Source organism: Schistocerca gregaria, chromosome 5, assembly GCF_023897955.1.
Source record: "Schistocerca gregaria isolate iqSchGreg1 chromosome 5, iqSchGreg1.2, whole genome shotgun sequence".
In the NCBI taxonomy this organism is placed as follows: Eukaryota; Metazoa; Arthropoda; class Insecta; order Orthoptera; family Acrididae; genus Schistocerca; species Schistocerca gregaria.
In genome coordinates, this window is record NC_064924.1 from 398639609 (window position 1) to 398658408 (window position 18800).

General features: G+C 43.0%; 1 protein-coding gene across 1 annotated transcript in view; it reads right to left on the reverse strand.

Moving 5' to 3' along the window:
* Positions 1–18800, reverse strand: part of LOC126272606 (integrin alpha-PS4-like) — a 493607-nt gene that overhangs the window by 90008 nt on the left and 384799 nt on the right. Inside the window, exon 24 of the mRNA XM_049975549.1 lies at positions 15006–15057. Within this exon, the coding sequence (XP_049831506.1) occupies positions 15006–15057 (52 nt within the window). The remainder of the gene's footprint in view (positions 1–15005; positions 15058–18800) is intronic.

Consider the following 18800-nt stretch of genomic DNA (forward strand, 5'->3'; position numbering starts at 1 on the left):
TGCTGAACTGCTATTTTGTAGCTAAATGATAAGGGATCTATCTTTCTATGTACTCACAGCACATTACACTTGTTTACATTGAGATTCAGTTGCCATTCCCTGCACCATGCGTCAATTCGCTGCAGATCCTCCTGCATTTCAGTACAATTTTCCATTGTTACAACCTCTCGATATACCACAGCATCATCCGCAAAAAGCCTCAGTGAACTTCCGATGTCATCCACAAAGTCATTTATGTATATTGTGAATGGCAACGGTCCCACGAAACTCTCCTGTGGCACACCTGAAATCACTCTTACTTCGGAAGACTTCTCTCCCTTGAGAATGAGATGCTGCGTTCTGTTATCTAGGGACTCTTCAATCCAATCACACAATTGGTCTGATAGTCCATATGCTCTTACTTTGTTCATTAAACGACTGGGGAACTGTATCGAACGCCTTGCGGAAGTCAAGAAACACGGCATCTACCTGGGAACCCTTGTCTATGGCCCTCTGAGTCTCGTGGACGAATAGCGCGAGCTGGATTTCACACGACCGTCTTTTTCGAAACCCGTGCTGATTCCTACAGAGTAGATTTCTAGTCTCCAGAAAAGTCATTATACTCGAACATAATACGTGTTCCAAAATTCTACAACTGATCGACGTTAGAGATATAGGTCTATAGTCCTGCACATGTGTTCGCCGTCCCTTGTGTTTCAATTTAGTGTTGATCAGAATAAGTGAAGAACTAAATGTCTGAGTACGTTCAGTTCTGCTCAGCTGTTTAAAAATCAAATAACGTAAGGGGTTTATCGGCACAGTAATCCATTATTTTTTCTAAGGGGACGTTTCAAACTAAAGGAAACATCTTTTGAGCCTTGTTGTTCGTGTGTCGGTGTCTATGCCGTAAAATTAAACTTCTTGGAATTGTTTTGTGCGAGAATATCTTTCACAACCGCTGTGCTCTGGTCCCGGCGGTAGACTGCTTTTCGGCGACTTAGGAGTCAGGACACCCTGCGCCATTCAGTTTTACGGTACAGTCAAGAAAAGTTAAGGATTGTTGACGCTTAACACCTTTATAAACTATTGTTAGTTCTGCAGTAGCAGGCAGCTATCGCGAATCTATTTGTATGATTCTTTGTCGATACATGATGTCACATCTACACGACCGTCTAGGTGTGTTACCTAGAAGAAACAGCTACAAACCTTACATACCGCTTCCTGATGCGTAAGTCCTTTCCTGACAAAATACCTCTCTGTTATATAATCATTCTTAGGCAATTTCGTAAGCTATTATAAGTTTATCAGACGATAAACATTCGACAATAACACTTTAGTCATAGAGGTACATGTTACCATACACTTCACGCCCTATATACGCGTAGTAGTTGTTGTGGCCTTCATCTGCGAGTAACTAGTGCAACCTACATCCTTCTGTATCTGCTTACTGTATTCATCTCTTAGTCTTCCCCTGCGATTTTTACTAAATCGGTGATCCCTTGATGCCTCAGAATGAGTCCTACCAACCCATCGCTTCTTCTAGTCAAGTTATGCTACAAATTTCTCTTCTCCCCAATTCTATTCAGTACCTCCTCATTAGTTATATGATACACCCATCTAATCATCAGCATCTTCTTGTAGCATCACATTTCAAAAGCTTCTATTTTCTTCTTGTCTAAACTATTTATAGTCCATGTTTTACTTCCATATATGGCTACTCTCCATACAAATACTCCCAGAAAAGACTTCCTAACACTTAAATCTGTACTCGGTGTTAACAAATTCCTCTTCTTCACATACGGCTTCGTTGCCATAGCCAATCTATATTTTATATCCTCTCTATTTCGAACATCATCAGTTATTTTACTCCCCAAATAGCAAATCTCATCTACTACTTTAAGTGTCCCATTTCCTAATCTAATTCCCTCAGCATCACCCGACTTAATTCGACTACATTCCATTATCCTCGTTTTGCTTTTGTTGATATTCATCTTATATCCTCCTATTCAAGACACTGTCCATTCCGTTCAACTGCTCCTCTAGGTCCTTTGCTGTCTCAGACAGAATTACACTGCCGTCAGCAAACCTCAAAGCTTTTATTTCTTCTCCATGGATTTTAATTTCTACTACAAATTTTTCTTTTGTTTCCATTACTGCTTGCTCAATATACAGATTGAATACAGCAAGGATAGGCTACACCTGTCTCACTCCCTTCTCAATCATTGCTTCCCTTTCATGGCCCACGATTCTTATAACTGCCATCTGGTTTCTGTACAAATTGCCGTTCGCTGGCTATGTTTTCCCCTTGCAGCTTGCAGAATTTGAAAGAGAGATCCCAGTCAACATTGTCAAAACTTTCCTGTATGTCTACAAATTCTAGAAACGTAGGTTTGCCTTTCCTTAATCTATCTTCTAAGACAAGTCGTAGGGTCAGTATTGCCTCGCGTGTTCCAACATTTCTATGGAATCCAAACTGACCTCCCCCGAGGCCGGCTTCTACCAGTTTTTCCATTCGTCTGTAAAGGATTAGTGTTAGTATTTTGCAGCCACGACTAATTAATTTGATAGTTCGGTAATTTTCACACCTTCATCACCTGCTTTCTTTGGGATCGGAATTACTATATTCTTCTTAAAGTCTGTTGGTATTTCGCCTCTCTCATACATCTTGCTCACCAGGACATAGAGTTTTGTCATGTCTGGCTCTCTCAAGGCTACCAGAAGTTCTAACGAAATGTTGTCTACTCCCGGGACGTTGTTTCGACTTAGTTCTTTCAGTGGTCTGTCAAATTATTCACACAGTATCATATCTCCCATCTCATATTCATCTGCGTTCTCTTCTATTTCCATAATATTGCCCTCAAGTGCATCGCTCTTGTATAGACCCTCTAAATACTCCTTCCACTTTTCTGCTTTCCCTTCTTTGCTTAGAACTGGGTTTCCATCTGAGCTCTTGATATTCATACAGGTGGTTCTCTTTTCGACAAAGATCACTTTAATTTTCCTGTAGGCACTATCTGTCTTACCCGTAGTGTGATATGCCTCTATATCCTTAACATTTGTCGTCTAGCCATCACTGCTTCATTTTTATATTTTCTCCTTTCGTCAATTAAATTCAATATCTCTTCTGTTACCCAAGGACTTATACTATCCCTCGTCTTTTTACCTACTTGATCTTTTCCTGCCTTCAGTATTTGATTTCTCAAAGCTAGCCATTTTTCTATTATTGTATTTCGTTCCCCTATTCTTGTCAATCGTTCTCTAATGCTCTCTCTGAAACTCTCTCTAACTGCGGAATATGTTACCCTACAGGACGCCATCATCATTTAACCATACAGTAAATGTGCATGTCCTCAGGAAAAATTACGGCTGTAATTTTCCCTTGCTTTCAGCCGTTCGCAGTATCAGCACAGCAAGGCCGTTTTGGTTAATGTTACAAGGCCCCATCAGTCAATCATCCGGACTGTTGCCTCTGCAACTATTGAAAAGGCTGTTGCCCCTCTTCAGCAACCACACGTTTGTCTTGCCTCTCAACAGATACCCCTCCATTGTGGCTGCATCTAAGGCACGGCTATCTTTATCGCTGAGGCACGCAAGCCTCCTGACCAACGCCAAAGTCCATGGATCATGGGAGGAGGATACCCCGTAGGAAATGCTTCAAACGTTACGAACTTGCACTCGTTGTTGATATACGTTTAGAAAGAATCGTTTTATCAGATCGCTATTCAAATGGGAGCCGTCCGGTTCTTTCGCATGGCGCTGCTTGTAGTTCCAGCCCCGTTCTACTGGAGAAGTCTGGTATTACAGTACTATCCCACACTACCGTCCATCATCCCCCTCACTCCCAAACCAAGTTTCCCACAGTAGTCACCGCACTGGGCCACCGCTGGCGGAACATTGCTTCTAATGGGGCCTTCACAAGGCGCTGCTGACCGGCCAAGTCGCCAGTCGCTGTGTTTCAACAATCAGCACACCTCTGTCGGCTTGGCACTGGCAGTAGAAGTAGCGGCAGTATCAAAGCTGTTCACACCAACAGCTGCGCCAGCTTAGAGTTGAGGCGTGCCGGTCCGCGCAGTTTGAAGGATTGCGCGCCCCCAAGAAGAGCTTCTCACGGTGCAAACAGTCATCTTCTGTTCTCTCTTACCACTTGGGTGCTGCTGCGTGGAGAAGTGAACTTGACGGTACAAAATGCTTAAACGTAAACGTGTTGTCCTTTCTATGAAGGGCAAGTACGAGATTATTAAAAGGTTAGAAGAAGGTGAATCTGCAACCACTTTATCCAATGAGTACAAGGTGGAGAAGTTGACAATTACGGATATAAAAAAAACATGTATAGTTCGATTATCCGAACAAACCAGTTTTCCGAACACCCATGTCCCCCAATTACTTCGGATAATCGATGCTCTACTGTATCTCGAATGATGGCGCTAGATTTAGAAGATACTTGTATCTTCGGTCCAGGATACTCAGCTTGAACTTGCTGACATGAATAAAATTAACTGAGGCTGCTTTTACGTGTTGCACTAACAGATGGCGCTACTTCAGTACTTGAGCCAAGCTCATAACAGTATTTTGCAAAACAGGAACAAAATTTGGCGTTGTCGGGACAAGAAGGTCCATGACGCTGACAGTCCCGATATATGGAGACGGATGGCAACCCTAATGTTACGTGTAATTGCCACCAACAGATTAAAGGAGAAGAATCTATATACCTTACTTTTTATAAAACAAAATTTGCATACCTTGTAATGTATTTTAAACAACGGACACGAATTTCTAGTGCCTTACTTTTTTCAAAAAACTTTTGTAATGTATATCTGCAAGTCTTGTATCATTGTGCTTTAAACAATAAATCACCATTAACAATTAACTTCATATTTTCAATACCCACCTCAAGCATTACTTAGTTGTTTTAATACCACCTAAAAATTTCTGATGTATAAGTATCACCAATGTACTGCAGTGTTTGAAACACCACCTACTACCTCCAATCAAATGTAATGATCTTACAGCAACAGACCATTGGTTATGGCGTCAATTTATTCAATACACGTGCTTAATTCGACTGCGAGAGAGTTGAGCGCTCATTGTGCTGCGGCATTTACTCCGTGACATATCACAATTAAAAAAAAAAAAAAAAGAAACTGAGAGAGACTTATGTTCGGGATCTTGCACTAGATGAGCGATATGATCGATGTTCTTGCGACTAGATTCCTTTGTAAAGTCGAGACATTGCTGGCAGCTGCCATAGCATAATTTTTAATTCATGTTCAGCTCTAATCAAGGCCAACGTCTTACTGAACTCGAGCATTACCGATGGACGGCACCACGATCTTGTAAGTCATTTTCAGTTAGGTGTCCGGATACTTTTGATCACATAGTGTACTTCTTGAGGAATGGTGCATCTTTCTCTGTATACTATAGATAGCATAATTTTGTCTTTACATTTAAATTCAACAAACGCTGATGAAGCAAAGTCTATGACCACTGCCTACTGCGATATAGAATGCCGCACGTGATGCGGTAGGGATAGTACAGGGTGGTTCTAATTAAACATTCGCTACCTGAGAGGGCCCATATGGAAACGAGAACAATGGAACTTTGTGGGAACGTTTTTAAGCACATGCAGAAGAGAAATAAAGTCGTATGCCAGCGTGTGTAGTGCCAACAGTAAAATTCGGAGGCGGTGGTGTTATTTTGTGGTCATTGAAGGATACGTTTTCATTTCCACATGTTTTAATCGTGTACCATGTTAACTTTCCAATCTACAAACGTTGCTCGATGTGACGACTATCTTCAACTGCAACCGCAGTAGGGATAACATTTCGCAAATGTTCACAGCACTTTTCGAACGATCTACTATGGAATGTGCATGTGTCGTGATAGCTCGTGCACAGCTTGAAGAAGGTACTTTGCGTCCAGCTTCCTCAACTGTGCCAACAGTAAGTTCTTCAACAATTTGTGGTGCAATTGGCTGTCGGCCTCTCCCAGGGGTAACTCCCAAATCCCCAGTTAATTCGAACTTCCGAATCATGATTTTCAACCCTAGTGCAGAAAGAGAACACCTCCCGTATTCCTTTCGTTCGTCGACACTCGCTAAGAGCAGCTGGACTATTGCCGTCGTTTTGATAACACAGCTTTACGAGTAAAACCCTGTTCACCTTGTCCAGACCCATTTTGTCTGTCTGCAGCTGTAATGCACACTGATGTCTGTGTTTCAATCCCACGTCGTCGTACCTAACGGAAATACATGACACTAAGACTAATAACAACGCAAATCCCGTAGTGCACAGTCTGAACATCATTCGTACGAAGCTGGGTACCAATACAGTAAATAGTTTTCCGTCTACACTGGCTAAAGTTGTGAAGGTTTAATTATAACCACCCTGTATGCAAGTGGAGCTAAGACGAGAGGATAATCATTCTAGCAAAGCAACATACAGGCCACAAATTCACTGGCATAAACTACTTCGATAAAAGACAGATTGTTATGGCGTGGATCGAGCAGCTAAGAAACAGTGAAGCTGTTCGCATGTTCAGTCGTCAGCACTAGATGGTGAAATCATGAGAAGCAAACGTCGCCGCCTCATTCCAGATCGTGGAGGTCGAAGGCTTGCCCTTCTGTGAAACAGAACAGGCGGCAATCTGTGGCAGACCTGGCGACAGAATTCAAGGTCGAAGGCTTGCCCGTTCTGTGGAGCAGGACAGGCGGCAATCTGTGGCACACCTGGCGACAGAATTCAATGTTGATGCAGGCGCAAGTACCAGGAGCGCACCGTTACGCGCACATTGTTGTTCGTGGGGCTCCGTAGCAGACGAACTCTTATGTATTCCCATGTTTACCCAACGAAATCGTCAATTGCGATGGCAATGTATTCGTGACCGTCGAGATTAGGACTGTGGATCATTGGAAACGTTTCGCTTGGTTGAATGAATCACGTTTCTGGCGACAACAGATCAAAGCTCGTTATCAGAGGAGCAGTAAGAATTCAGGAGGAACAGATAACAATGGAGAGGTTTGAGGACATCGTATCCTACCTCACAAAGAAGAGAAAACACGCTCCACGAAATGAAAAATATACTTAGCACAGTACGTGGAATCAGGATAAAGTCAGCCAAGGTAGCCTCGTAGAGTGTTCTTGGGGAATATTTAGGTACTTAATATCAATATTGGAGATACAATGTTGTTGAACGAACGCAAGAATTCATGTTCGGTACCTGGAATGCGAGATTACGCAAGATGACAAAAGCAAGAAATACAGGGTGATTCAAAAAGAATACCACAACTTCAGGAATTTAAAACTCTGCAACGACAAAAGGCAGAGCTAAGCACTATCTGTCGGCGAGTTAAGGAATCTATAAAGTTTCATTTAGTTGTACATTTGTTCGCTTGAGGCGCTGTTGACTAGGCGTCAGCGTCAGTTGATGCTAAGATGGCGACCGCTCAACAGAAAGCTTTTTGTGTTATTGAGTACGGCAGAAGTGAATCGACGACAGTTGTTCAGAGATTTTTCCTTATGGGGGTATGTTAAGGATATGGTGTTTCGGCCTCCTCTCCCAGCCACCATTGATGATTTGAAACGAGAAATAACAGCAGCTATCCAGACTGTTATGCCTGATATGCTACAGAGAGTGTGGAACGAGTTGGAGCATCGGGTTGATATTGCTCGAGTATCTGGAGAGGGCCATATTGAACATCTCTGAACTTGTTTTTGAGTGAAAAAAAACCTTTTTAAATACTCTTTGTAATGATGTATAACAGAAGGTTATATTATGTTTCTTTCATTAAATACGCATTTTTAAAGTTGTGGTATTCTTTTTGAATCACCCTGTATACTACAAAGAGGTACATTCAATTTAGTATAATCCATTATGGAGTCGAGGTAGCAGTTGTCGTTATAATGGTTATCAGTGTTAGCATTCAACCGCGATTCTTATACATATATTTTAACAACGCGTTTCAAGAGACAATGCTCTCATCATCAGGTTGTAAGGTCTATGTCATGAACTTAAACGGACTAACAAGACAAAATACCATCACAAATAGTTGGGAAGTCCATAGATTAAAACAGCATTAAAAGTATATTTGACTGTGGGTCCTCGTCTTACATTGAAGTTGTTGACACAAGTCGATGGCCGTCCCATAGCTACCAAATATGCTGTCGCACTGCGCCGGCTCGGGAGCTGTTGTGGACTGACGTGCCTAGGTGTTGTGGCGTGGTTACAGCCGTGTGCTTGACGGTAACGCTATGCTATTGGGCGCCTGATTTCCTTATTGCATTGATCTGCCATCATTAGCCTCTCGTAACTCATAAAAGATATATAAGAAACTTCGATTGAAAAAGGGAGAAATATTTTTTTCGGCGTCAAGTAACAGTTGACCTTAAGCAGAAAGTGTTTGTGGAGAGGAAAACTGAAGGGGCAAATAAAGACAAGAATATGTCGAACAGATTACGGAAGATGTTGTTTGTAGTAAATATGTAGAGACCAAGAAAGTAGCAACACATAGGAAGAGAGGGGAAACAGTAACACGCTATTAAGACAGTCGAAGAAACATTGCGTGAAAAAAAAGTTAATCTATCAGTGAAGGGCCGATCTCTCTGATGGATATAGACTCAGACTGCTGTAAAATATTTTACGTTTCAATTGACATTATTATATATATGAATGATCAGGTGATATCTGAAGACTTAATTTATAATTCCAAAATCGATAATATTCTAAACTGAATTTATGGATAAAGAACAACTATTGGACCGTTTCATCCCTTTGAACATGTTGCAGCTGCAGACTATGTGTCTGCGTGAAAACTATGATGCAGGAACTGGCGTTCTGTTGTTAATAACATACCAAAATTTTTGAGTACGTGTGGGAATTTTTACAACGTTTTCTAGTAACATCCTGATACTTATAGAGAGCGATACATTTCAAGAGTCGATAGCGTTGTTTGGACAGCCCTATCTCTCCAGATACTGACAGGCGCGATGCATGAACCTTTCTTCTCCTTCGCTTCCCCCCCCCCCCCCCCCCCATTCATAACAAGTAGCGATATTTCCGTAGTATAAAGCAGAGCTTTATAACAATATTTCGCTGGGATTTCTACAGTCGGTTTTGTCACCTAATCTGAAATATTTTCTTTATTCATTCGACATATCGCGTTAATTAGCGAAGCCTGGATCCACTGTCTTTAGTACTGGATTGGTGTATAAGTTCGTCGCGTATTTCCACAACAGGTACACTTAACAGAGACTTTGCTCATCAATAATCTATTCTCCTTCACTAACAGTCTGCCAACGCTGGGGTAGCTTTCCGATTCCGCGACTGTAGAAGTGAATGTAGAATGCATCGAGCTATGTGGCGGAGCCCATTTTCCTACAGAAATGAAATTCCTTGAAGATAGTTCGATGTTGTTGTTGTTGTGGTCTTCAGTCGTGAGACTGGTTTGATGCAGCTCTCCATGCTACTCTATCCTGTGCAAGATTCTTCATCTCCCAGTACTTACTGCAACCTACATCCTTCTGAATCTGCTTAGTGTATTCATCTCTTGGTCTCCCTCTACGATTTTCACACTCCACGCTGCCCTCCAATGCTAAAAATGATCTCTTGATGCCTCAGAACTTGCTCTACCAACTGGTCCCTTCTTCTTGTCAAGTTGTGCCACAAACTCCTCTTCTCCACTATTCTATTCAATACCTCCTCATTAGTTACGTGAACTACCCATCTAATTTTCAGCATTCTTCTGTAGCAGCACATTTCGAAATCTTCTATTCTCTTCTTGTCCAAACTACAGGGTGTTTCAAAAATGACCGGTATATTTGAAACTGCAATAAAAACTAAACGAGCAGTGATAGAAATACACCGTTTGTTGCAATATGCTTGGGACAACAATACATTTTCAGGCTTACAAACTTTCGAAATTACAGTAGTTACAATTTTCAACAACAGATGGCGCTGCAAGTGATGTGAAAGATATAGAAGACAACGCAGTCTGTGGGTGCGCCATTCTGTACATCGTCTTTCTGCTGTAAGCGTGTGCTGTTCACAAAGTGCAAGTGTGATGTGGACAACATGGTTTATTCCTTAGAACAGAGGATTTTTCTGGTGTTGGAATTCCACCGCCTAGAACACAGTGTTGTTTGCAACAAGACGAAGTTTTCAATAGAGGTTTAATGTAACCAAAGGAACGAAAAGCGATACAATAAAGGATCTGTTTGAAAAATTGCAACGGACTGGGAACGTGACGGATGAACGTGCTGGAAAGGTAGGGCGACCGCGTACGGCAACCACAGAGGGCAACGCACAGCTAGTGCAGCAGGTGATCCAACAGCGGCCTTGGGTTTCCATTCGCCGTGTTGCAGCTGCGGTCCAAATGACGCCAACGTCCACATATCGTCTCATGCGCCAGAGTTTACACCTCTATCCATACAAAATTCAAATGTGGCGACCCCTCAGCGCTGCTACCATTGCTGCATGAGAGACATTCGCTAACGATATAGTGCACAGGATTGATGACAGCGATATGCATGTGGGCAGCATTTGGTTTACTGACGAAGCTTATTTTTCCCTGGACGGCTTCGTCAATAAACAGAACTGGCGCATATGGGGAACCGAAAAGCCCCATGTTGCTGTCCCATCGTCCCTGCATCCTCAAAAAGTACTGGTCTGGGCCGCCATTTCTTCCAAAGGAATCATTGGCCCATTTTTCAGATCCGAAACGATTACTGCATCACGCTATCTGGACATTCTTCGTGAATTTGTGGCGGTACAAACTGCCTTAGACGACACTGCAAACACCTCGTGGTTTATGCAAGATGGTGCCCGGCCACATCGCAAGGCCGACGTCTTTATTTTCCTGAATGAATATTTCGATGACCGTGTGATTGCTTTGGGCTATCCGAAACATACAGGAGGCGGCGTGGATTGGCCTCCCTATTCGCCAGACATGAACCCCTGTGACTTCTTTCTGTGGGGACACTTGAAAGACCAGGTGTACCGCCAGAATCCAGAAACAACTGAACAGCTGAAGCAGTACATCTCATCTACATGTGAAGCCATTCCGCCAGACACGTTGTCAAAGGTTTCGGGTAATTTCATTCAGAGACTACGCCATATTATTGCTACGCATGGTTGATATGTGGAAAATATCTTACTATAGAGTTTCCCAGACTGCAGCGCCATCTGTTGTTGACAATTGTAACTACTGTAATTTCGAAAGTTTGTCTGCCTGAAAGTGTACTGTTGTCCCAAGCATATTGCAACAAACGGTGTATTTCTATCGCTGCTCGTTTAGTTTGTATTGCCGTTTCAAATATACCGGTCATTTTTGAAACACCCTGTATTTATCGTCCATGTTTCACTTCCATACATGGCTTCACTCCATACAAATACTTTCAGAAATGACTTCCTGACAGTTAAATCTATACTCGATGTTAACAAATTCCTCTTCTTCAGAAACGCTTTCCTAGCCATTACCAGTCTACATTTTATATTCTCTCTACTTCGACCATCATCAGTTATTTTGTTCCCCAAATAGCAAAACTCCTTTACTACTTTGTCTCATTTCCTAATCTAATTGCCTCAGCATCAACCGACTTAATTCGACTACATTCCATTATCCTCGTTTTGCTTTTGTTGATGTTCATCTTATATCCTCCTTTCAAGACACTGTCCATTCCGTTCAACTGCTCCTCTAGGTCCTTTGCTGCCTCAGACAGAATTACACTGTCGTCAGCAAACCTCAAAGCTTTTATTTCTTCTCCATGGATTTTAATTTCTACTACAAATTTTTCTTTTGTTTCCCTTACTGCTTGCTCAATATACAGATTGAATACAGCAAGGATATGCTACACCTGTCTCACTCCCTTCTCAACCACTGCTCCCCTTTCATGGCCCTCGATTCTTATAACTGCCATCTGGTTTCTGTACAAATTGCCGTTCGCTGGCTATGTTTTACCCATGCAGCTTGGAGAATTTGAAAGAGAGATTCCAGTCAACATGTCTACAAATTCTAGAAACGTAGGTTTGCCTTTCCTAATCTATCTTCTAAGACAAGTCGTAGGGTCAGTATTGCCTCGCGTTAGTATTTTGCATCTGTGACTTATTTGTTCGATAGAGAGCGGAAAAGGTGAAAATCTGAGGGGGCAAGATCGGGGTACAAGGTGGGTGCTAAATGATTTCCCAACCCAACTATTGTATAGTGTCTCTTTGTTAGTCTAGCAGAATGCGGGCGGGCGTTATGGTGGAGTAGCGCCACTTCACGCAGTCTTCCCGGTCTTTATTCTTGGTTTGATTCTGCTAGACGTCTCAGTTGCTGACAATGAATGTCAACAGTGATAGTTACACCTCGAGGAAGCAATTAGTAGTACATCACACCGTCGCTGTTCCACGAGATGCATCTTTTGTGGATGCACGCTGGTCTTTGTACGGGCAGTTGCTGCTTTGTGTGGACTCAGTAATTCCTCTGTTTTCCTTTTCGATTCTCGTCACCTGCAACGATACAGGATAGGGACGGACGCTGTTGTTCACGACCCACGGGTGACGAGCAAGCAGAGATACACATATTGCCACCTGACGAATTTTGTGATTTTGGCTCAGAGCATACGATACCCACATACCTGATTTTTGAAGCTTCCCCACTGCATGTAAACATCGCACGATGTTAGAATGATCACAGTTCATCAAATTTTCCAGTTATACAGGGTGTTCAAAAAGGTACGTCGAAACTTTCAGGAAACATTCCTCACACACAAATAAAGAAAAGATGTTATATGGACATGTGTTGGAAACGCTTAATTTCCATGTTAGAGATCATTTTAGTTTCGTCAGTATGTACTGTGCTTCCTCGATTCACTGCCAGTTGGCCCAATTGAAGGAAGGTAATGATGACTTCGGTGCTTGTGTTGACATGCGACTCATTGCTCTACAGTACTAGCATCAAGCACATCAGTACGTAGCATCAACAGGTTAGTGTTCATCACGAACGTGGTTTTGCAGTCAGTGCAATGTTTACAAATCCGGAGTTGGCAGATGCCCATTTGATGTATGGAGTAGCACGGGGCAATAGCCGTGGAGCGGTACGTTTGTATCGAGGCAGATTTCCAGAACGAAGGTGTCCCGAAAGAAAGACATTCGAAGCAATTAATCAGCGTCTTAGGGAGCACGGTACACTCCAGCCTATGACTCGCGACTGGGGAAGACCCAGAACGACGAGGACACCTGCAATGGAAGAGGCAATTCTTCGTGCAGTTGACGATAACCCTAATGCCAGCGTCAGATAAGTTGCTGATGTACAAGGTAACGTTGACCACATCACTGTATGGAGAGTGCTACGGGAGAACCAGTAGTTTCCGTACCATGTACAGCGTGTGCAGGCACTGTCAGCAGCTGATTGGCCTCTACGGGTACACTTCTGCGAATGGTTCATCCAACAATGTTCCAATCCTCATTCAGTGCAAATGTGCTCTTTACGGATGAGGCTTCATTCCAACGTGATCAAATTGTAAATTTTCACAATCAACATGTGTGGGCTGACGATAATCCGCACGCAATTGTGCAATCACGTCAGCAACACAGATTTTCTGTGAACGTTTGGGCAGGCTTTGTTGGTGATGTCTTGATTGGGCCCCATGTTCTTTCACCTACGCTCAATGGAGCGCGTTATCATGATTTCATACGGGATACTCTACCTGTGCTGCTAGAACATGTGCCTTTACAAGTACGACACAACATGTGGTTCATGCACGATGGAGCTCCTGCACATTCCAGTCGAAGTGTTCGTACGCTTCTCAACAACAGATTCGGTGACCGATGGATTGGTAGAGGCGGACCAATTCCATGGCCTCCACGCTCTTCTGACCTCAACCCTCTTGACTTTCATTTATGGGGGCATTTGAAAGCTCTTGTCTACGCAACCCCGGTACCAAATGTAGATACTCTTCGTGCTCGTATTGTGGACGGCTGTGATACAATACGCCATTCTCCACGGCTGCATCAGCTCATCAGGGATTCCATGCGACGGAGGATGGATACATGTATCCTCGCTAATGGAGGACATTTTAAACATTTCCTGTCACAAAGTGTTTGAAGTCACGCTGGTACGTTCTGTGAATAATGCGATTTGAAGAGAAGTAATAAAATAAGCTCTAACATGGAAAGTAAGCATTTCCGGGCACATGTCCACATAACATATTTTCTTTCTTTGTGTGTGAGGCATGTTTCCTGAAAGTTTGGCCGTACCTTTTTGTAACACCCTGTGTAGTACACACACATAGGTCGTTGTGGATTAACGGTTTAAACGATCTTCATCAAACACCGAAGGTCTTCCTGAATGTGGAGAGTCACTAACGTCGAAACAATCCTCAAAACGAGAAAATCGTTTTCTTGCCATGCTCTGTCACATGGCATTATCGCCATACACGGCCAAAATGTTTCTGTCTACCTCCGCTGCTGTCAACCACCTACTGAACTCAAACAGAAGAATTATGTCGGAAATGTTACGATTTCTCCACTTGGCACTCCATTTTCTAGCATCCGCAGGTCCGCTCACTATCTTCAGAAGAAAAAATGACAATATGTAAACTCAAATAGCAACAGTGACCTACAAATAAAAAGCGAAATTCGATAAATACTCCTATAGGAATCGAGATACCAACACTCAAAACAAAAACGCTACGAACTTACTCACCAACCTAATATAAGGTTGCACGTAGCCGACAGTGATTAGTACGTGTTGTATGTTGGATTTGTCGGTGTTGAGTCGGCGTCCCAGGTCACAAGGCCGCGACAACTCGCTGGCCCATCCTTGTCCAATTTGAGCAACTGCTTGGTCTATAGTGTTCTCTTCATCAACGGAACGTTGTATTCGAATCTTCCATCTCCCTGCCTTGCTTTCTGTTTTCACAACTACTAGTGTATTAATCGTGTAAGTGCTGTATTTACTTTAAAATCTAAAGACATTGTGCTTCGTACAAAACTGAGCACAAACTGGATTGATCAGTTACTTTACATAGATAAATAACCCATCAACTTACCTTCTGCTTCTGATCTCCTTGCTGTGGGTTTCTTTCGCTTGAAGAATCCCATCTGCAACCACATAACAAACCGCTATATTAATATCAAGAAATTCCTGAGATATAATACATACATAAACAAGAAGAACAATCGTAATCCCTGTTAAATGGATTTCTAAATTTCCTAGTAGGTGTGGAAAGACTGTATATTGAAGATCAACACATACCTGCATCGAAAATCGCTAAATGAAATCATTAATGAAAGACATACGAGTATTGCCCAGAAAGTAAGGCACCACATTTTGTTTCTCAGCCGAAAACAATGCTACGAATGCGAAACGTTACGTATGTATTACTTTAAAGTCTCCTGAGAAAGCGCACCAAGTTTCCGTCACTTCCGACAAGTAGGGTAGCTGCACGACAGTTACAAAATGACGTCTGTAGGTGATGTACGTTACATGCAATGTGCCGCCATTGAATTTCTCACTGCAGAGAAAGAAACTGTGGGGAATATTCACGAACGCTTGTGCAACGTCTATGGAGCATCTGCTGTCGACGAAGTACACTTAGTCGCTGTGCAAGGAGGGTGAGGTCGTCAGAAGGCGTTTCGGCGGAGCTCCACGATTTGCAGCGGTCGAGAGACCATCCACGTCTGTCACACCGGACATGTTGCAACGAGCTGATGTCAAACGCGAAGACAGACGCATTACGACTCGGCAGTTGGCGCTGCATCTGTCAATCAGCAAAGGAAGTGTGGATGCAATTATCCACACTCCTGGATAATCAAAAGTGTGTGCGAGATGGGTCCCGCGATGTCTAACGGTGGATCACAAATCGCACAGAAAAAACATTTGTCTTGATTTGTTGCAACGTTTTGAAGCTGAGGGTGAGGCTTTTTTGTCCCGGACTGTGACAGGTGATGAAACCTGGGTTCATCGGTCGATGGAGTTGCGCCATTCCCATTCCCCACAGGAGAAAAATTCAAAGCAACTGCTTCCGCCGGTAAGGTCATGATCACCGTTTTTGGGATTGTGACGGTGTGTTTTTCATTGATGTGATGCCAAGAGGCGAAACCATTAATCAGAAGCATATGTAAACACATTAACAAAATTCAAGACTCGCTTCCCGCTACTTCGGCGTCACAGGAACCCAGGAGATGTTTTGCTGCAACACGATAATCCTCGGCGTCGGTCTGAGGACTGCTGAACACATCGCAAAACAGGGCTGGACAGTGTTACCCCATCCACCCTACATCCCAGACCCAGCCCCCTCGGACTTCCACTTGTCTGGACCATTAAAGGGTGCCATTCGTGGTAGACGTTTTGAGGACGATGGGGAGGTGATTCACACAGTGAAGCACTGTCTCCGCCACCAGGACAAGCGCTGGTAACGACAGGGCATACACGACCTTGTTTCGCGCTGGAGGAAGGCCATAGAATCGGATGGAGATTATGTGGAAAAATAGGGTATGTGGATAAAACACCATTCTTTCGTGTGTGTAACTCTCATTATGCTCAATAAAAAATTGTTGAAGAAAAAAATGCGATGCATTACTTTTTGGGCAACCCTCGTACTTACGCAGCCACACCATCAGCTACTGTATAAATGTGGTTAAAATGTGGTGCTAGTTTTGGTCTGTATGACTATCTTCTGGCATTTGTCAACAATTCGGTACAGTGTTTTGGTTTCTGATCTGTTAAACATTTTATACTAACACACTTTGATATCTCGCCCGTGAAAAGGAACATGTACATTTCTCGTAAGACCTGTCCAAGTTACGCTGGTTGTGTTCACATCACAACTATTGCGAAAATTTCGTAAAGTACATTGTTTTGCAGATTTATTGTGTAACTTCAGTTCCGCGATCACTGCGAAATTATTTCAACTTCATTGATGAAAAACATATTCCACATGTCTGTGGGCTCTTGTTTTGCAGATATACTTTGTAACTTCACACATGACCATCAACAACGTCAGGTGAACTGTGTCCACCATATAAGTAAACAAAGAAAAATTCAGATTAAGCTTTCAAATTTTCTACTGACGATGAATCAAAGAGCAGTGAAATTTGTTTGCCAATATAGTAAGCAGTTTGCAAGGTCAAAGAAAGCACTACGTTAAAGGGCTAGTCAAACGAGTACCCAACACTCGCCACAACGTGACCAGGTAATAGTTCCATTCAAAAGTAATCACCACATACTTTAAGACATTTATCCCACTGGGAGACGAGTCGATCAATTTCTGTTTCATGGAACGCAATCGGCCGCTGTCGGGTCTCTACCGCAGGCCACTCTTGCACTCGACCGACTGAAACCGACGTCCGCGCATGTCTTTCTTCATGTCGCCAGAGATGTAAAATCACAAGGTAAAAGATCCGGGCTGTTTGTAGGATGGTGGAGTGTTTCCCAATCAAATCACTGAATCATAGCTTTCGTCAGATTGGCAGTGTGCGGGCGGGCGTTTTAGTGCAACAGGGTGATTCTGCTGGACAGGATTTCAACAGTCCGAGAGCAAACGGCAAAACGAACAGTGGAAATATTTCACATCTTTCCAACAAAAGAAATCCAGAAATGTTCACCTCAGTTCCGGTAAGAATACGATGACCTCTTTCTTCGACTGCAGAGGCCCTCTGCTCGTTGAGTTCCTTGAGCGTGGAACCACAATCAGTCCGCTACGGTATGGAGACATTTTTGAGGCGCTATGAAGACATTTTGCTGAAACTGCGACGCACCATAGAGCCAAAACGCTCAGGAACGCTGTCGGACGATAACATCCTTATACTGCCAATCGAGAGAAGGCTACGTTTCAGAGATTAGGTTGGAAGCACTGCAACATCCCCCGTACAGCCCGGATCTTCCACAGTGTAATTCTTACATCTTCGCCGGCCTGTAGAATACTGTGTGTAGACGTTGGTTTCAGTCAGACGAGGAAGTGCAAGAATGGATGCGATTGTAGAACCGTCAAAGCAGTCCACCGCGTTCTGAGAAACAGGAACTGATTGTCTCGTCTCCCAGAAGGATAAATGTTTTAACGCGTGTGGTGATTGCTTTTGAACGGAATCAAATCATTGTCCAACTGTGGTGGGAGTTCGGTTTTCATTTGACTGCCCGTCTTACATCACAGGGCATCAACTACTCTGAATCATGTTTTCTACACACCTACTTTGGTACCGATTCATTTTTGCCTCCTACCTTCGAGCACCTTCTCTTGGTAACTCAGAATTGTCCCTCCGATGGACATTACTGAATATACATAGGAGAACTATGAATGTGTGTTAACTATAAGGTCAAGTTAACTGTAATAACAGTATCACCTCCACTGGCACAACATCGATCTCCACACATTCTTCCTGTTAGTCGATAACTGCTAGACACGGAGTTTCATCGTTCATACGTCGATCTGCCACGATGAAGCACCGAACCACCCATGCACTTAAACACAACAGAAGAGAAACGGACGATGGGTGAAGTGCTTTGAATCACCATTTATAAAGAACAACACAAACGCCAACTTTATTGGCTTCTGACTTTACTTTCAGTGGACGCAGTCGCCTTTACACCACTCTTCCGAGTCAACGTTCAGGATTAACACCGACGATAAATCATTGTTTGTACGGTTTATATTCTTCACACTCCATGGGAAATTCATATTGGAAACTGATTTCATTTCACGTAGCAGATGTTTATGTTGTTGTTCTTGTTGATATTCCAGAATGATATATTCACTGTGCAGCGGAGTGTGCTCTGATATGAAACTGCCTGGCAGATTAAAACTGAGGAGACGAGATACTGGCAGAAGTAAAGCTGTGAGTCGGGC